Here is a 21,639-nt window from a genome sequence, read left to right as displayed (position 1 = left end):
TTTTGGGCATCTGTCGCTCAGTGGTTCAGGCTGGAAGACCACAGGCAAAACTAGAAGACCAGCTGAACAAGCAAGCAAGATAAGCAAGATAATTAAGCCACATTATTGGTGACACCAGAAATACATAAATTCAATCATATAAATTGGTTTAGTGCCTTCAGTGCCATCTGTACAGTGATATTTCCCTACACAAGACAAATATGACCTCATATGAACACTGAATGCCCATACTTCCCAAGAGAAATTTGTCATGGATAGAGATTTAAGGCTTATTTTTAGAAACAATCCATTTCATGAAAGAGTATTATTCTTATAAGAATGCGTGAATGAAGAGGCAGGGCAGTTCCTTTGCTGCACATTTGAATTTTCAGTTACACTTTATTTTAATGTGTCCCTTAAGAGTGTAATTATACATTTAAGGACTGAGTAATTAGCTACATGCACTTATTATTGGGTTAGGGTTGGTTTAGGGTTAGTTGCACGTGATTGTGCCTAATTTATAGTTATTGCTACAGTACATGTAACATGTGTAACAAGGGCACATTTACATAAAGTGCTACCGAATATTAATATTTTAGTACAAAATCCAGATTCTTGTTGATTGATGTCAGCAGGACTCAAACCTTCAAAAGGAGTGGTTTTGAATTTAGACTGAGAAATGTATTTAGGTATTTATTTAGGCCATATGTTCAGCTACATGTGTTTGAAGAAAAGCTTACATTTGTTCGAGTAATTTTGCAAATTTAGCACCAAATACTGGAATATAAATACTTGATTTCAAAATGAGTTCTCACAGGTAAACTTAACATCTAAATTTCTTGCTTTACTTATTTTATTTTTCAAAATTACTTTAAAATGTTATTTTCTTAAGTCAGACGTCCCTGGCATGTAAATTAAAGGGATACTTCACCTCTGGAAAGATGAAATGTGTATTTAAAATAGGTCATTTATGTAGAAGAAATGTGAAATTATTTTTGAATTTGGAGCTTTCTAGACTGTATTTGTATGTATTTTTGGCGTATGTGGATGAAAGACAACAACTCCCAGAATGCACTTGCTTCGCTGCCCTAGGAGGCCACTCCCAAGCCACGCCTACCGGTTAGGGAGCGCAGTTGGTTAAAGTCACCATGATATAATTTTTTTTTTTAATGGAATATTGCAGCATTTATTATAAATGATTTATCCGTGCATATAATTCTTGCTTTTTTTATTTTTATTCATGTGCCCTTCTAATCTTTAATCAAAATAACTTCCCCTCCCTCTTGCAGCGACATCTCTCCTCTGATGATGTGTTTACTGGCGTTTACTACCTACATTTGTTCTTGTTCGAGAAGCTGTTTCATTTTGATATAGGCTATGTCACAATGAGGAAGAAAAGACTTTGACAAAGACTTTTGTGCCTCAACTATCCCATATTTTAGCACAGCAGTAATGCTGTACTGACCATTCAGGAATGGGACTATTATAAGTGTGAATGATGTTGGAAACCATCCACCATTAGCTGAAGAGTTCACCAGCACTGACCCCCATGAGTCCCTCTTCAAATACAGCGCTAACGCCTTTCACTTTTCTCTGCAGGAGGTCATCACGTCTGCACTTGTCAATTACCTCCTGTGATATTTTGCACACCTTTGTGTCCACTGGCCTCGCAGTCTCCAGCTCTCTGATGGACTGGAGTCAATTAAGAGCATATCAGAGCTTTCAGCAAGAAGAAGAAGAGGAAGCGACAGGAGTCAGTGACCTCACACAGCAAAGGGCTGAATCAGGTATAGGGTTTTGTCGTGGTGGAGGGAGGCGTGTGAGACTGAAGTCTGAGCAAGACGTGATGATTAATATAAATATCAAAAGACCATTTATTAAAGCTTGGCTGAAAGCACCAATGCTCCTTCTAAGAACCGTCTTCTTGTCTGCAGGTGAGATTAAAGGGATACTTCACCGATTAGCATTAAGCATTGTATCAGTAGAAACCCGGTAGTATTTTCGAATGCCCGTGCTTCCCTCCCTCATGTCCCCCTGAGACGAGAGATTTCTGTATTGTGTGTCTGTAAAAAAAAACCTCAGACGATGCAAAAATCGTCATTTAGCGTCATGATCATCTGAGGCTTGTTTGTCCAGAGGCGAGAGACTCCAGCCAGTAGGAGGAGCTCGTTCCGCATGTCTTCAACCCGCCCATAGGGAGATCTCACGATAAAACGCCGTCTTTTCAGTTTCGAGTCAGCTAGTAGCCTAGCTGTATCATTTCTCCAGATACTGCCCTCTGTAACCGGTAGGCGTGGCTTGGGCGTGTCCTCGTAGGGAAGCGAAGCAAGTGCATTCTGGGAGTCGTTGTCTATCCTCCACATGAGGCAAAAATACATTTTCTGGCTTTTCTCAGTCTAGAGGGCACCAACTTCTAAAATAATTTCACATTTCTACTACATAAATGACCCAATTTAAATACACATTCATCTTTCCAGCAGTGAAATATCCCTTTAACATCCTACGGGGAAGAAAAACACACGTTTTATTACATTTTATGTGCATATTTGATTTGCTTATCAACATCAAGATATGTCTTTTAAATGAATTACTTTTGTTATTACTTTCCATTATTTCAGCTAGCACTGTTGATTGCATGCCACAACAAGTTTACAACAAACTCTTTTCCAACATACCCCAGAGAATATGGTGTTAAAAAAGACGATTTTTTTTCCACTTCAATCTTGCCTTTGTTTGATTACCTAAAACAAAAGGGCACTGTCTGTATGATGTCTATATAGGAATCTGCATTGTAACCTCATTAGTTACCAAATTTGAACAGTCTACATACTGTATAGGCAGCAATTACATAAGTCATTCATATAGTGATCAACAGAGCTTTATCTTGTTGCTAAGATAACACAGTATTTTAATATGCATTATGTATGTGTTCTTTCAATAATGTATGAGAGTTTAAAGCTTTTAAAGTTGTATTGTTTTAAATACAGTGGTCCGTAACACTGAAATCTCTGCAATGACGATATCCGTTCAGTAATCTCTCAGATGGAAACATCTGCATTGCAAGAATAAAACACTCTCTCTCTCCCTTGCAATAAAGCAGTGAGCTACCACAGGGTAGATTAAAGGTTTCACATTTTCTGAAGGCAATCATTTTAAAGGCATGCACAGGGAAAATGGAGATATTCTTGGTGGATAATCTGAGCGGAATGGCTTATTAAAAACATTCTAATCCTCTCAAAAAGTGTGCTAATTTCAAGCGCTGCCATGTCATTGGTCTCCAAATGTGCACGTACTAAATTGAGTTGGTTCACTCAGCATTGAGATGACTGGGCATTTTGGCAGAGGAACAGTAATTAACTTTAAATTGATGACCGATATCAAGTAATGAGCAGTTGCCAGACAGAATACTCTGTTTTTTGGAGGAAATTCTGCTGATTTCTACAAATATATGTTTTAAAGCTTTTTAACAGTTATCAAGGTTGAGCCAAAAACCTAGGACTAGTTGGCAAAATTTGGTTTTTGAAATAATCTCCAATATTTAATGAACAATTCGATTCGACAGTGGTGGTCCTATAGAGGCAAAGTTGTTCAGAATAGGGAGTTCTACCATATAGTATGAATGCCAAGGGCATGTGCGAAAAATTGTGTGAAATGCATTCCTTTACGCACATGAAAAACGCGAAGGCGCCCCTAGGTGGCTGATTTCTTTGTAATTTCTCACAGGCCGTGAGTCAAACAGGCCTAGCGAGTTTCTTTCTGATTGGCCTCCGTTAACCTTCTCTAACAGCTGCTCGAACTTCATTGGCCGACGACAGCCGTATTTTTCAAAATATGCGAATGCCCTCTTAGACAGTCATAGCACATTGGACAAAGATACTGCATGCCAGTTTTCATGTCAGTTGGACTAACTGATGAGTATCTATAGCTGTTCGTGTTTTTATTTTTATTTAATTTTTTTATAGGGCCACCAAGTGGCCAGTCGCCGCATGCTTTTTCACGCTTCCACAGACTGAGCCTGTACATAAGTGTACCGAGTTTGGTGAAATCTCATTCCGTTCAAGAGGGATAGGCGTTTTGGTAAAAGTAGCCACGGCCACTTCAAAAGTTTTGCCGTTCCTTCGCAGACTTAATAATTATTGACAATCAGACTCCAGAGAATATTTATGCACTGGTTTGGTTCTGATTGGGCAAAAACCTAGGACTACTTCGCAAAAGTAGTTTTTTTCCAAAAATACAAAATACCAGAAAACTTCACCATTACGTACTTTTGATTGCTGTAGCGCCACCATCAGGCCGATTGGGGTGAGCCTTGGTGATGTTAAAACCCCAAAGTTTCAAGTCTCTACGACATACGGTTTGGTCTACCCGATCACTTTTAGGGCAGTATGCTGATCCTTGGAAATTCTAACACTTACAATAGGGTTTCAGCGCTACACGCTTGAACCCCTAAATACTGATGTTCACATCAATTAAACATGAAAACGGAAACTTTTAAATTCCAGCAATTCAAGTAGCTTTGAATACCTCTCGAATTGTACCGTCATCTGACAGTTTCCAAGTTTGGTTCTTTAAAAGAGTTTGTTCCAGACGTTCTGTTTCGTCTTTCATATTTCATTCATAACCTTTTTGTCCCAGCCAGGGACAGCACATCTGGGTGTTTTGTAGATCTAGGCCAGACATTTCATCATCCAAGTCCTCAGGAGAGACGTTAATCGCAGAGTCCCACACTGATATTAGTAGAGCTTTGGTGTTTTTTAGCTCTGGGTCTCTAGAAGCCAGAAAAAAGACAAGACAAGAGGTCAAGTGGTTGAAAGAGAAGTAAATATCACACCACATTAGTGCATAACCTAAAGCACTAAAAGATCTGATAATGCAGATCAACAGTGTTTTCAAACCAATGTTCAGGACATTCTTCAACATTTCTCCTTGTCCAAAACATTTAAAATGACATGAGGCATGAGTAAATTTGGATGATCTATTCTTTTAACCTACTGTACAGTTATTCAGCATTCTGTAATATCAAGCTCAACGATGCAGTGAGGTGTGAGTGTTTTGATAGTGTTGTAGGTTCGACTTACAGCGTCAGAAGGATTTTGCTATTCATTAGGTATAAGTGAAGCATTTGGTAGGTGCTTGTGATTCTCCAATCAGAGCTAATCAGCACAGATTCACATGAGGATGGAGGAAGAGGAGCTTTCCTCTCTTCCTCGTGATCTTCACGGCGACACTGCGTAATAAACAGTCACAGTTGTGTGGAGCTGCTTATCTCAGATGAAAATGCTCTGATGAAAATTGCTCGGTACTCTCAGCTCACTATACACTGCTTTAAATCAGGTATGACCTCAGACGCAGCAGCACATTGCACTTGTGCGCACGTGTGCTTCTCTCTTTCTGTGAATGCTTTTTCTCCATGTCCTTGTTTCCTCTTCCTGTCATTTGAGAGGCTATGTGTGTAAGTAACATCCCTCAGTGAACTAAATTAATTTAATTCATTCTTTACAGGGCTTTTCAGGCCATGTTCCTCAAGTATTCTGGTTAGGGTTTGTTCTAAATCTTTACACTACATGCAAAATTTTTATTTTTTTTATTCAGTACTTTGTCTTGTTTTCCATTACAAATATCTAAACATTCTAAAATCAAGATGCATTTATTTGAGAAGCAAAATGACTTAAGATATCAAGTCTATTGAAAAATCAGTAAAATTAAGTTAGTTTTGCTTAAAGTTCAACGAGTGGATCTCTGAGCTGCTGTGAGTGAGTGGAGGCGGGGCTCATTTGCATATTTTATAGAACCGCGTATACTAAATGAGGCAAGGGTGTAGAGTTACATTCAAGCTATTTTAAGACATGAATAAATTAACTTTTTTCAGAGAAGACTTTTTTTTCAAGGATTAAAGTCATTTTGGTGATCAAAGATGAGTTTTAAGGGATACAATTATTGACTACAGGGGGAGTTATCTATCTATCTATCTATCTATCTATCTATCTATCTATCTATCTATCTATCTATCTATCTATCTATCTATCTATCTATCTATCTATCTATCTATCTATCTATCTATCTATCTATCTATCTATCTATCTATCTATCTATATTCAAAAAGCTATTGTGTTCCTGCCTTGCAAGCGCTGCTATTTCTCTTATGAAATGCAAATCTGGTTGTGTTTTCATGTCTCCATCTGTGCTGGCTAAAAGTGAGGTCATTTGCTGTGCAGTGTAAACAGTCAAACAGAGAGCTTGATTTCTCTCTCATGTAATGTTTCAGTTTAATTCTGTGAGTCCTCAGGTGAGCTCAGCACTAAAGCAGACTCAATTTCAGCGCCGCCGCCCCATATCTCCATTAGACACCCTTTATATCGTTCATTTCAAGATGACCCAGAGGCCTCTAAAAATAACATTAATGGCTGATGGGGATTAAGTCTTTGGGAACATGCTGTAGTGGTGATATTTAGCCCTGAAGTCTTAACAAACTCATCTGTTTGGTATGGCAGACTCAAACGTAACTGTCCGCGTGAGCTGAAAACATATTCAGGTTGCTTTTATGTTCAAGTGCACTACTTCAATATCTTGTTGCTTGACTATTAAAAAAAGACAACAAAATCTATGATATTTAAAGTAAAGAAAAATTACATTCTAAACATCCAAGTCTGACGTCATTATGTCACGATCAGAGCTGTTATTTGTAGCCATTATGATTCACCGTTAATCAATTTGTTGAAATGCTAATGTGACGATATTCAAACTAATGGCAATGCATGCACGACACATATACTCTTTCATGGCCAACTTACATTGTTTACATTTCAAAGCACTTTCATTTCACAGAGAATAAAAGAGTGTTACTGTTGTATAATTAGTAAAACATTAACCTTGATTGCAAGAGACTACTGGCTTCAACACAAAACATCAAATAAAGATATATACATTATTTATATATGCACTAAAACATTTATATTTCAGTATCAAAGCCAAATAAAAATGGCACAATTGAATTAAAACATCTTCGTCTCTTCAATAAATGCACTTTTTCTGACCTAGCGTGCATTTCAGCATTCATATGAAAGTAATGAAAAAAGCCCAGAATAAAAAAGGGGGGAAAAAACGTCTCGGTTACGTGTGTAACCCTAGTTCCCTGAAGAGGGAACGAGATGCTGCGTCGAAACGCTGTGGGAACACCTCTGCGTGATTGCGTCTTGAAGCACGTATGCAACCAGTCCGATGGCATGACGGAAGTTCATATGACGTCATCGATCAGGAAACTATAAAGCACACCTGAACCAAACAGCGTCAGCTTCTGATAGGCTGAAGCAAGTCGATCACGGGCATACCGGGAGTATGGCAGGGTGACGTAGCATCTCGTTCTCTCTTCAGGGAACTAGGGTTACATACGTAACCGAGACGTTCCCTTTCAAGGGAACTCAAGCTGCATCGAAACACTGTGGGAACGCTAAAACCCACGCCGCCATAAGAGCAAGTGTCCGTCTGTGTGAAAGCAATGCGCACATCTTGGCGAAAGCACCTGCGCCCCAGGATTGGAGCTGAGGTCCAGCTAGTGAAGCCTCACGAATGTATGCGGTGAGGACTAGCCTGCCGCATCACAAACATCTTGGAGGGGAACTCCTGACAGTAATGCTTTGGAAGCAGTAGCCCTTACAGCCAAAGGTGAAGGCTGACTGGCCGACTCATAAGCAAGTGAGATCCTCTGCTTAGATGCTGGGCACCCCTTTGTGGGTAAAGTTTCTCTAGGTCTGACGTCCGGAGGAGGACAGAGGGCCTGCAGCACTCTAGGTCTTACAGTATTTGTAGGAACCTTAGGAACGTAACCTGGTCTTAGGGTGAAGAAAACCCTTTACCATACCAGGAGCAAATTCCATGCACAAGGGAGATACCGAAAGTGCTTGAATGTCTCCAATTCTCTTAAGAGACGAAATAGCGAGGAGAAAGACAGTCTTTAGAGATATTCTCAGAAACTTGAAGGATCGGCCCACTCACGTGAGAGAGTAGGTACCTCCTGATCGGAATCTCCAGAGGAGAGCCGTTGAGGAGAGACACTATAGGTCCGCAAACCATACTCGTGCCGGCCAGAACGGGCTACTAGCAGTAGACTGACCCCATCCGGGCAAACCATTTCCAGAACTCCTGGGAGCAGAGCAATCAGGGGAAATGCTTACAGACGTGACCTTGACCACGTCTGCACCATAGTGTCCAACCCCAGAGGGGCTGGATGGCTGAGTAGAACTAGAGCTTCATCGGGCCCAAAAAATCAAGAAAATCAAGACACATTAACTGTAATTATGAGACCGAGCCTGATTTAAACCCGACCCTTTTTTTATACGTGGGCGATAACTGACATTCTCAACTACAATTCCGAGTTGTTTGAACTACAGAAATCTTTTTATCTTACATCTTTAATGTTTAATCTTAATGAATAATGCAACAAGGACGAAGAATGTAAACTGCGTTGTTTGTTTATTCAGAATGGAATGGATCGCAAATGGATCTGAATGAAGAAGCGTAAAAAAAAAAAAAACGTGAACACTCGACAAAGCCAACACATATGTTGTCACTGCCCACGACTTGTTTAAAATGGTTCCATACCTCCGACTTTCCTCCAAAACTTGCTCAAAATTAATTCTCCTGTTTTTCTTTTTTTCTTTACATCTTTAAGCTCCATGTTGCACTTAAGCTACACGATACAGCACAGCAAGCCCGGTGTGATGCGTGCAAGTGGAGGAGACGCTGCGCATGACACTTGACGTGTTGCATTGTCCACACAATTAGGCTAATAAATTAATGATTAAAAAAACACAAATGCTTGATCAAGGGCCCGGCCCGGCCCGGCCCGAGGATAGTGGCAGGAAATATCGGCCCGACCCTCATAATCGCCCCCCTACCACTGTTTGCTTCACATTAAGTGACGAGTCTGTTTCGATAACTACAACATTCAGCTCCTCAGAACTGGATAATTGCAGTACCGGTTCTCAACTGTCTCACAACAATGCTCATATTCAGCCCCCTCGAGGGATGACTGAGCGTACTGAGGACGGGGTTTATGCTAATTGAGCATAGTCCATCAGCAGTCATGGGCGGGGCCTAAGCATGTGTGACATCCACTGATCTATATAGAATAACTGGATAGCTCATGACGTCATAAACAGTGAAGCCACCGCGCCGCCATATTGGTGTTCCCTAGTGAGCTCACGCGTTCTATTGAATCAATAGTAAATTTTATGATTTGACTGAAAAAACATTGCCTAACAAGACAGTTTTTAAATCTAAAGTATCCTGTCATTATATAGATCAGTGGTGACATCACAAAAGCTAGAATTCACAAACTGCAAACGGCTTGTTCTGAGACACTGCTTATGATTTATGGAGATTAATATATATAAAAAAAAAGGTGTGGGTGGATTTTTACCATTATAGGGTGGTTGTGTACAGGACACATTTATGTTCAAAGATCTTGTAAAAGTGTATTTTGCATATTTTTTTAATCATTAATATAATAAAAATAACATAGATTAAAGCTGCAAGCAGCATTTATCGGGGTTCAAGCAGTTAACGCCTTTAAGGCCTTTAAGCACACAAGCATCAAAAGACATTAAGTTTTATTTAGAAAGCATTTAACAATTGACATAATAGACGGAAAAGACCATTTACAGCCAATACAGGCAGTTTACCATGGGAAATATATGGTTTTAAAGCTTTTTAACAGTTAAAGCGCCACCTTTGGTCCGATCTCCATAAAATTTGGCATGCTTGTTAATGATGTTATGTCACATATGCTCACCAATTTTTGTGAAGTTCTGAGTTTTTATTTATGATTTATAGGCATTTTAGTGTATTTTGCCACGCCCCTTTTATAAATTACCCTATTACAGCCACCCAAATGCAAAAATTCAACTTTTTTTCGATAATTATTGATCTAGAGAGTCCATAGAATTGTCCTAGACTGGTCTGGTTCCGATCGGGCGAAAAACCAGGGACTAGTTCGCAAAAGTAGGTTTTTAACATATTCATGAATATTTAATTAAGTGTTTGATTGACAGCAATGGTTCTTGAGGCAAAGTTGTTCAGCATGAGCAGATCTATAAGATGATATGCATTTTGTGATGATCAGTGTAACACCACGTGATTACAGAGCCATAAAACTCGTTAGCGCCAACTAGTGGCCGATTTCTTTCAAAATTCTTACAGACCTCTAGGGGCTTGAGCCGAACATGCCCACCGAGTTTCGCTCCGATCGGACTTCGTTAACGGTGCTCAAACCTCATTGGCCAATGGCGGCCATGTTTTTCGAGATACGCCAATATCCTTTTAGACATAGGTGGCCCCTTGGGCCAAGACACTGCATACCAAATTTCAAGTCATTCGGAAAAACGGTCAGGTGTCTATATGTTTTTTTTTGTTTATAGCGCCACCATGTGGCCAATCGACGCAATTTTTTTTACTGTGACCTCAGATTGACCTCTTACACATGTGTACCAAGTTTGGTGAAGATATCTCATTTACTTCTCGAGTTATAGCCATTTTAGTAAAATAGGCTCCTCCCACAACATTAATTTATCACCCCCTAGCGACCAAGAATCGGAATTTCGACTTTTTTTCGATAATTATTGATCTTCAGACTCCAGAGAACAATTCTGCACTGGTTTGGTTCCGATCGGGCAAAAAACCAGGGACTAGTTCGCAAAAGTAGGTTTTTGACAAAATTCAAAATGGCGGAAAATCTATCATGACGGAAATGAAATCGGAGATATACGTTTTGTTCGTCAGGCGTCCAGCTTTCCAATGATATAAGACACTTGAGTCTACGACATAAGGTCTAGGAGTTATGAGCTGTTTCGCGCTTTTGGTTGCTATAGCGCCACCTATGGGCCGATTGGGCTGAGTCCGTGTATCTGAGTAGCGAGCAATAGTACTACCATCTGGCAAAGTTTCAAGTCTCTAGGTCTTACGGTTTGGGCTGCACGATGCGTTTTATGGCGGAAAAATAATAATAATAAAAATCAGGACAATTACAATAGGGTTTCAGCACTTCGTGCTTGAACCCCTAAATATACATGATTGTAAGACAGGAATATGTGAGAAAATATGCTTAAAGGAGAACTCCGGTCAATTTTAACATTGAGCTCATTTTTTTGTAAATTTGGAGTGCTGTCAGTACAGAGAACAACGACAAAAATCGGTGTTGCCTACACCGTGTTATCCTCTTTTAAAAATTTGCACCCTGTTGACTTCAATGGGGCAAGTTTTAAACCTGCTTTTAGCCTCTTAACATCCTTGATGTGTCATTACAAGTGCCCAGCCATGTGAGTGATTCCTTCAGAGTGAACGCGGTGAATCTGACTGCAGATGTGAAAGATATGAATAAAAGTGATGTTAATTCAGCCAGCGCACATACCTGTATTTACATCCTGTTTTCGGTCGAAGTCCACAGTAGTCGATTGTCGTGTTCACGCGCGTGATCATAGGTACTAAACCATTATTCATATTTATTCATATCTTTCACATCTACTGCAGTCAGATTCACCCGTGTTCACTCTGAAGGAATCACTCACATGGCTGGGCACTTGTAATGACACATCAAGGATGTTAAGAGGCTAAAAGCAGGTTTAAAACTTGCCCCATTGAAGTCAACAGGGTGCAAATTTTAAAAAGAGGATAACACGGTGTAGGCAACACCGATTTTTGTCGTTGTTCTCTGTACTGACAGCACTCCAAATTTACAAAAAAATTAGCTCAATGTTAAAATTGACCGGAGTTCTCCTTTAATTGTCATGAAAATAATGTCACAAATCAATATATAATTTTTAAAAAGAAAATTAAGGTTTACATAACTGGCACATGGTTTTCAAATAAATAAAACTAACTGCAAAATTACGAAATTTCTAAAAAGTCTTTTTAAGTAATTATTTTATAATCTTTTGAGGAACTAATGCTGTTCCATTCATTTTCTATTCAGTGACGGAGCTCAGTTTGAGGAAACTAATAGCAAAAGCGAGCGCATTCCTCTTCCTCTCAGGAGTGATCTGCTATGTTCACATTTATCAATCCTGCAACACCATCAATCCCGGTCTCTTTTTTATTGCTACATTTATTGCTGTTGCATTGTACAGCCTGTCGCTGCTCTGGCCGCTTTTGCTCTCAAGGTTATGTGTGATGTAAATTTCAGATCCATCACAGCAGCTGTCAGAAATTATGAGGGATCTCCTAAACTTTATTTAAGATTTCCTGTCTAAACAAGGCCAGCATCCTGTCCTTCAGGGCTGACAGTTTGGATTTTCTCTGTACTGTAACATTTCTGTGTTTGGTTACTGTATTTGTTCACTTTTAACCCATATTACTCATCATCTCCAAGTGTCTAAAGGAACAGGAAGTTAGAAACTTCTAGACAACTATCAATCCGCTAGCAAGCACTCAGAACACCCTTGCAGCTGCATAGTCAACACCCTGGTGACCACTCAGAATATCCTATATTAGATTAGATTACATTTTTAGATTAGAAACCTTTATTAATCCCCTTGAGAGAAACACAACTGCCACAATTACGAACAGCACAAACAATAAACATTACAGCACAATCAATCCATACAACAATTACACAACTTCATTAAAAAAATCTCACTGCGGCATGAATAAAAGACCTTCTAAATCATTCAGTACAGAAGCATCATTAATCTCTCACTAAATGAACTTTTAAGTCCACTAAATATGCTATATACACAAAATCAAAATCCTAGCAACCACTGACAGCTACTTAAAATATCCAAGCAACTACATAGCAACGCCCTGGCAACTACCCACAACGCCATAGCAACCACATAGCAACTCCCTGGCATCCACTCAGAACACCCAAACAACTACACAGTCAACATCCTAACAACCAAATGGCCACTCAGAATATCCCAGCAACCTTATAGCAAACCCCTGGCAGCCACTTAAAATATCATATAGCAACTACATAGCAACGCCCTGGCAACTACCCACAACACCATAGCAACCACATAGCAACTCCCTGGCATCCACTCAGAACACCCAAACAACTACACAGTCAATATCTTAACAAGCAAACAGCAACACCCAGGTAACAACTCAGAAAAGTCTTGCAACCCCCTGGCGGCCACATAGAATATCCTATAGCAACTACATAGCAACACCCTGGAAACCACCCACAACACCACAGCAACCACCTTAAAATTGCCCTGGCAAACACATAGCAACTCTCCCTGGCATCCTCTCAGAACAGCCAAGTAACTGCATTGTCAACATCTAAAAACCAAACAGCAACACCCTGGTAACCACTCAAAATATCCTAGCAACCTTATAGCAACCCCCTGGCAGCCACTTAGGATATCATATAGCAAGTACATAGTAGTGATGTATGTCTCGAGACCGGTCTTGGTCTCGAGACCGGTCTCGAGACCACTTTTACGTGGTCTCGGTCTTGTCACGGCCTTGACGGTCTTTGGTCTTGGTCTTGTCTTGGTCTCGGACCTCTCGGTCTTGTCTAGGTCTCGCTGTCTCAGACCGACATAGTGGTCGGGAAATTTAGCAATACAATACTACAATATCCACGACGACACAACGTTCGATAATGCAACATTATTATCCACAACGGAACGGATTGAAGCGCGCGTCCGAGTGAAAGTGCGGCGTGCGCGCGAGCCACACGAGAAAACGACCAACTTTCGGATCCTGCACTTAAGCCTATAATTTCGTTTTTAAACATTTTATTATGTATTTAAAAGTTGCAGAATGGATTCATTTGGAGACTCTGAAATCGGCAGAGATAGGCAGGCATTTGCTTAGATGAATTTGTGTCTTTGATATCTCTCTCTGTGTGTGTGTGTGTGTGTGTGTGTGTGTGTGTGTGTGTGTGTGTGTGTGTGTGTGTGTGTGTGTGTGTGTGTGTGTTGTTTGATTACACTATTGACTAAATAAATAGTCTTTTAAATATCATTCCGTTGTGTTGACTAAACATTAGGCCTAATCCAAGTTTATAATTGTGTATCTTTAATTTGATGTTACGATTTCATCTACACATTAAGTATAATTTCAATTGGTTACATATTTCTCATTCTTTAGACAATTGTTGGAGGAGCAAGATGGTGTTGGAGGTGTTTGATGTTTTGTCAGATGAACCAGTCAGTACCAGTCATGTCAGTCCTCAACAGTACACAAAAGTTAAGGGAGTCTCAATCCTCTAATAGTGCAGTAACAGCCGTCAAGCAATTGCTACACATAGTTGATCTCACCCAGTCTGCAAAAACATTTACAGTCAGCTCACAGTCACACACATGACATGGTCTGTCTCTGTATTGTTCTGCCTGTGTAGTTGAAGTAATACCGTCTAATATGTATTGAATGTAAACTGCGGCTGAACCATAGACTGTAAAAAAATAGGGCTGAACCCTATGCTGCTGTTCTTGAATTCATACAAGTTATTGCTTAGCTTCAACACTAGTCTGTTTTTTTTTTTTTTTTTTTGGTCTCGACTTGGTCTCGGTCTTGGTCTCGACTTGGTCTTGGTCTTGGTCTTGACTTGGTCTGTCTTGGTCTTGGTCTTGGTCTTGTCTTGGTCTCGATACCCTCTGGTCTTGGTAGTGTCTTGGTCTCGGTTTAGGCGGTCTTGACTACAAGTCTAGTACATAGTCAACACCTTAAAGGGATAGTTCGGCCAAAAATTATATTAAACCCATGATTTACTCACCCTCAAGCCGTTCGAGATGCATATGTCAATCATTTTTCAGACGAACACATTTTCAGTTATTTTAGAAAATGTCTTAGATCTTTCAGTGGTTATAATGTCAAGTTATGGCAACGGTCGACGCGCGTTCACGGGAGATGGATGCCGATGTATGACGTAGGACGTAGCGTAGCGTTCATTCTACATCACGACGGTTCCTACGCTACGTCCTACATCATACGCCGGCATCCATCTCCCGTGAACGTGCGTCGACCGTTGCCGGAAGCCAGTTATTTTCATTTATAAAGTTTTAAATACGTATATTTTTACGACAAAACCGCACGGATTACCCTCAGAAGGCCTTCGTTTATCCCCCTGGAGCCGGATGGATTACTTTTGTGAAGGATGCATGCACATTTTTGGGACTTGAAGGAGGTGGACCCCATTACTTCACATTATAACCACTGAAAGATCTAAGACATTTTCTGAAATAACTGAAAATGTGTTCGTCTGAAAAATGATTGATATATGCATCTCGAACGGCTTGAGGGTGAGTAAATCATGGGTTTAATATCATTTTTGGCTGAACTATCCCTTTAATAAGCACATAGCAACACCCATGCTACCACTCAGAATATAGAAATTGCGTTTGCATGTTTAATGTTTAACTGTGTTATAAGAAATGGTTTCAGTCTTGATGTGGAAAGGCCCCCCCACCCTCATCCTCTGCATTGTGTTTTGTGTTTTTTTTCCGCTGGTTATTTGGTGGCCTAAAGAAGACTCCCATCCTTGTTGATTTTTTCCCTTTCGGGTGAAATGAAATTGACCTCACGCAGTAACACAACCACTCAGTCTTCAATCAACTTTTGCTGCCCTCCTCTTCACTCCATTCAATCCCGCTTCATCTGTATGAGGGGAATTCTGCAGCAATCTTTCACCTTAAGCAAAGATCCGCTCTCTATTTCACAGAGCGCAGTAATGACTTCTGCCACAGTCACAGAGTCGCCATCCAATGCTCCTGAATACATAACACGAGAAAAGAAAGTCTTTTTGAATTTGTAAAAATGCAACTGATCTCTAAGAGAGAGGTTTATTACTCGCTGTATTTGAAGTCCACATGAAAAGCTGTTCACAACCCATCTTACTGTAATCTGACACATTTCAAAGTGGCACTGGATATTGAAATGCTAAAAAATGTAAGGTGGGACATGACAGTGTCCACCGGGAATATATTGGGTCAGGATAAATGTGTGTGAAGGCAGCCTTGTTTTTTTGTCATTCTTTCGGCCTGTTTTGAAGGATGCAACCGATGTATCCTTCGCGGCCTTAAATCACCCTTAATCCACTGCTTTAATTATGAAATGTAAGACAAAAATACTGTTTTCAGACGTGAAAGTGTTGATGTTATCTTTTGCTTTACTGTAAATTAATCACTAACACTAAACTGCCAATAATGTAAGACACTGGGAGACTACATACGGCTGTCATTCACTGTAGTGCATTAATAGAAAGCCAGTTAATGTAAATATTTGTAATGCAAAGTATTTTTTTGAAATTAAGTTTTAATAGTATTTAATGTATCAATGCAGCCGTCCTTTTGAGAAGCACCCTGTATAAGCCCTGTGTTTTCACTCTTTCTTTGCCAAGTCGTGTTAGTGTCACACTGCATTTCTGAGTGCTCTCTCTTGTCTCCAGTGTTATGGTTCTGACCTTCTGCCCAGTTTCCTGGATTTCCCTGTGTGCCTGTATCTTGGACTTTATTGTTTGGATTATCTATCTTCCCTGTGGTTTTGGCCCTTACCTGTCATTTGGATTTCGATTGTGGATTACCCTTAATAAATGCGGCTGCGTTTGGATCTTCAACCCCTGTGATTCAGTGCAGTTTCGTGACAAAAAGAAAGTTGTTTCAGAACAATTTGAACAATTTGTCCCAGGAACATTTTCCCCCAGACCTGTTGCCGTCTGCGTTTCCATCGCGCTCTACTATGAATTAGGGCTGTGCAATTAATTGAATTTCGATTTCGACTTAGGCAAGTCGTGTGCATATCATCCGCTGGAATTTAAAAACTCAGCGCAAGTAAAAATGGCAGAAGGTGGGCAGCCACGGCAACGTTTGGGGAGCAAAAAAGGCAAAACCAACTCCGTTGTCTGGGAACAGTTTGGCTTGGAGGAATCTGACGACGAGCAGAAACATGCGATTTGCGACGTGCAAGACGTGAAATATGCGACGTGAAACATGCGACGTGCAAACGATTTCCTACATGGTAGTGGCTGCAACGCAAGGGAACACCACAAATTTGTTTAACCACTTGAAAATTAAACACAGAGTGACCAAGTGGTTATAATTTTTACTTGAATACTTGAGTACTTTTATACTTTGATTTGAATATCTGTTATATTATTTATTTTAATAGTTCAAAAAGTACAATAAATGTTCAAATTTCAACAAAAAAATGTAACTGTTGAAATGTGTCTTTTTAATAAATGCAACACGTTCCCAAAGTCATGTGAAATAATCGTTACATAATCGTGATTTCAGTACTGACCAAAATAATCGTGATTATGATTTTTTCCATAATCGAGCAGCCCTACCGTGAATATTAGGCAAATTAGTCCGGTAACGTATGCCTTCGCGCAACTTTACAGTTCCCACTTGACTTCGTCCTCCGCATATAAGCTTAATAAAGCCTGAACCTCGTATTTTTTAAACTCCATTGTTGATTCGGAGCAAACAACTGTTACCGCACAACATACTTTAAAGTCGACATGAAATAAAAATTGACCCTATTTACTTTGTTAGCACATATTACTAGTCTTGTGGTGAATAATTAATCCGTGCAAGTTAATACACAGAAAAAAATTATTTGCCGTGGTAATCTTTAATCAAAATCTGAAAAGTTACTTCCGGTCTGGAATGGTGTTCCTTTTCTGATGACGTCAGTTTGATGGCTTGGGTTGAAAACGCTTAACCACTCCCCTCAAACCATTAGTCTGCTATGAGCAGAGATGGAGAGGAGGAGCGCTAAAGTAAAACCCTGCCCTCTGTTCAATATTCTGTTTCACTTGGAAATACATCACAACACTGCAGAGAAAAGTTGTTTGCAACTTCCGGTTCACGGGGACTTTTAAAAAAAAAGGTGGTTGAAATGAATTTTTGCATGAACTCAACCAATCAGCATGTTCAGCGCCCAAGTCCCACCCCCGAATGTTCCTGAACTTTGAAAAAGTACTACCTCGCGATCAGGGACTTTCTGAGGGGGACATTTTTACCCAAAACTTCATTTTGACCCTGGTTGCAGCGAGTGCCACGCCAAAGTCCCTAGTTCCTGGGGAAAGTTCCTGCGGTGGAAACATGGCTTTAGTCTAGAACTAGTCTAGACTAGTCCTGTCTAGTACTTTTTTCAAGTAACCTGATACATAATACCTAACTCATAACTCACGTTACTCGTAATGCGTTACCCCAACACTGTTATTGTTGCATTATTTATTGCATGTGGAGCATGTGATTGCTTTACTTTATTTATTTACTCACCCTCATGTCGTTCTTGTGTAACGTATTTTGCATAAAAAGTTAATCATATTAACATATTAGACGCTCTTGTCCATACCAATCATAATCAACAGTAGAAACAAAGCCAGGCTCAATTCAGATCACTGAAGGTGAAACACACAATTAATAAGATATATGGCAAAGAAAGTAATAGTGTAAAAATGAGCAGTCGACAGTGACCCGCCTCACTAAGTATGGAAATTGAAAGCTGTAAATTGAGAGCATCAGCACCTCCTCTGGGTTTGGCAGGAGGTCCTGACAGACCCCTTGAGTTTACAGTGGGGCAGAAGGTGAACCGCATCTGTTTGATATTCAGTATGTATCTTATGGGACACGGCTATAAATCCTAAAGTTTCAATGCTGGATTAGTCTTGGATACTGAGGGAGTGAAGTTTGGAAGGGCGGACCGCTATAAGGATTAACTCATTAGCAGTTTGTTTTTATAGCATTATGATTATGGGACTGAAGGCAGTGATAAGCTTAAAGGAAGCAGACAAAATTGTCAGGAATAATGTCAAACTCACCCTCACACATTTTCTCACTATACTGGTTGGGTTGGGTGATGCAACCTGTCAAGAACATCTCATATTTCATCCTGAAAGAAAGAAAGAAAGAAAGAAAGAAAGAAAGAAAGAAAGAAAGAAAGAAAGAAAGAAAGAAAGAAAGAAAGAAAGAATTCAAAGTGCTTTACATAGAAGAAATAAAAATAATAAAAATAAATAAGAATAATTAAAACAGTTTAGAAAAATAAAATGAAATACAGTACAGTACAGTACAGTCGGACGAACAGTGGCACAGTGCTCATTCAGTAAATGCATAGCTAAACAGATGTGTTTTGAGTCTGGATTTGAATGTGACCACTGTAGGAGCACATCTGATCTCTTCTGGAAGCTGGTTCCAGCTGCGGCTGGCATAATAGCTAAAAGCAGACTCACCATGTTTAGAGTGAACCCTTGGTATTTCTAGATGATATGATCCTAATGATCTGAGAGATCTGTTGGGTTTATATTCAGTGAGCATATATGCAATGTATTGAGGTCCTAGGCCATTGAATGACTTATATACCAGTAATAATACTTTAAAATCAATCCTAAATCTAACTGGGAGCCAGTGTAAAGACCTGAGGACTGGTGTGATATGTTCATATTTTCTGGTTCTGCTCAGAATCCTAGCGGCAGCGTTCTGTATGAGCTGCAACTGTCTTATGGTCTTTTTGGGAAGGCCAGTGAAGAGTCCATTACAATAATCCACCCTGCTGGTGATGAAAGCATGCACAAGTTTCTCTAAGTCTTGTCTGGAAACAAAGCATCTAATTCTTGCAATATTTTTTTAGATGATAGTATGCTGATTTAGTTATTGCTTTGACATGACTACTGAAACTAAGGTCTGACTCTAGTGTCACACCAAGATTCCTGACTTGATTTTTAGTTGTTTGACCCCTAGAGAGAAGGTATGCGTTCACCTTGAGAACTTCATCTTTGTTTCCAAATGCAATGACTTCAGTTTTATCTTTGTTTAACTGAAGAAAGTTTTGGCACATCCAACTGTTGACTTCATCAATGCATCGGCACAGGGAGTCAATGGGGCTGTAATTGTTAGGCGATAGGGCTAAGTACAGCTGTGTGTCGTCTGCATAGCTGTGGTAAGCAATTTGGTTCTTTCTCATTATTTGGCTCATTGGGAGCATATACAGGTTGAACAGGAGTGGCGCAAGAATTGAGCCTTGAGGGACTCCGCATGTCATGGATGTCCACTCAGACTTATGGTCTCCTATACTCACATAATAACCTCTCCCATCTAAGTATGACCTGAACCATTTTAGGACTATCCCAGAAAGCCCCACCCAGTTTTCCAGCCTGTCAAGAAGTATGTTGTGATCGACAGTGTCAAATGCAGCACTGAGGTCGAGTAGTACCAGCACTGATAATTTGCCTGAATCAGTATTTAAGCGAATATCGTTTATTATCTTTATGAGCGCTGTCTCTGTGCTGTGGTGCGGTCGGAAACCAGATTGAAAATTGTCAAAGTATCCATTCGAGCTTAAGAATTTGTTCAGCTGATTAAAGAAAGAAAGAAAGAAAGAAAGAAAGAAAGAAAGAAAGAAAGAAAGAAAAGCAATTTATATTCTATTTTCAAGACCATTAAAAATGTTTGCATTGTGATATTATTTTCATGGCAATTAAGCACATTGAAATGATCTGCATAAATAAATAATCACACTATATTATTTAAATTGTATATTTGTAAAGTATATTTGTAAGTTGTAGTATTTTTGTTCACGTAACTTTTGACCAATGGATTTTTCCATCCTATGGTTTATCTTATTATACATATTATATATCAAGAAATATTTGAGGCTATCTAGAAAAATATATATTTAGGAACTTTATAACTTTTCTATTTTAAAATTTCTTAAATTTCCCAGGTTTTCTTAAATATATATTCATAATTAAAATATAGTAATAAGAATCATCATGAGAAGAACATAAAAAGGACCGGTTGCTTTCTGCGTTTACACCGCTGTCTAAAGTACCGGGAAGCAGGGGTGTCATGCAAGCCAAAATTCTGGGGGGGCACAATCTGAGATGTTGCAATTGTTTTCTGACGGGTGATATGGATCATGTTAGGAGGGGTCCGGGGGTTTCTCCCCCTGATTTTTTTGCAGTTTGCAGTTTCAATGCAGTTTCAATACCATTTCAATACAGTTTGGGAGGGACAGAAATACCTTAACGGAGCTAGCAGCAACCCTCCTCTATCTGAGGACTAAGTTAAAGTATCTATTTTGTAAGTTTATGTAAAAGACAGGTTGATGAAAGAACTGTAAGCTCAAATTCAAAAGCTTTTGAAGTCTACTTCATTAAAGCATGTTTACACACACACTTACTGTACACTTAGGCCTACTACACATGATTTTAAAAACAGTACCATTGCAGTTTTTATGTTATGATAATTGGTATGTGACCTAAGAACGATCTTACGTCAAAGGTACATAAAGGTGCTGCGGTCTGACTTTGTGGTGCTCTGAAATTAAGTTATTTTAATATTAATATGTGATGAAGGACTTTGAAAGAAGTTTGACAGATTTCAGTGCTGAATAAGGTTAACACTACCCCGTTTATTTGAAAATGGTTCATATTTGACAGAAATGTAAAAAAGTAATCAAAACCGATCAGATAACGTTACTATGGCTTTGTATGGCAGTAACGTTAGCCAACTAGTTTACGGTTAGACTAGGCTAGCTATCGATAACGTTACACTGACACAACTTAAGTTAATGCTCTGAATTCGCAGCTAATATCAAATCCATAACTTTTTGATCAAGTTAAAATGTCCAGGCCAACCACAAATAATCCCACTACCTTTTAATATCATCCGATAACTAATTCAATGCCGATTTGTTGCTTTGCCCACTTACCACTTC

The 21,639-nt window shown here is 39.5% G+C and overlaps 2 protein-coding genes across 2 annotated transcripts in view; both read left to right on the top strand.

The window, feature by feature from the left end:
* LOC309480930 (uncharacterized protein) overlaps nucleotides 1-21,639 on the top strand; it is a 232,148-nt gene that overhangs the window by 119,777 nt on the left and 90,732 nt on the right. The gene's annotated exons all lie outside the window — the stretch shown is intronic.
* The window catches only part of c23h1orf87 (chromosome 23 C1orf87 homolog), a gene marked incomplete at its 5' end in the record, with an annotated part of 84,172 nt that continues 63,315 nt past the window's right edge, over nucleotides 783-21,639 (top strand). The window contains 2 exons of the mRNA XM_082144638.1: nucleotides 783-796; nucleotides 1,579-1,766. Of these exons, the coding sequence (XP_082000764.1) occupies nucleotides 783-796; nucleotides 1,579-1,766 (202 nt within the window). The remainder of the gene's footprint in view (nucleotides 797-1,578; nucleotides 1,767-21,639) is intronic.

The sequence above is a fragment of the Leuciscus leuciscus genome, assembly GCF_965113295.1.
Source record: "Leuciscus leuciscus genome assembly, chromosome: 18".
NCBI classification, from domain to species: domain Eukaryota; kingdom Metazoa; phylum Chordata; class Actinopteri; order Cypriniformes; family Leuciscidae; genus Leuciscus; species Leuciscus leuciscus.
This window is presented reverse-complemented; position numbering and strand designations above follow the sequence as displayed.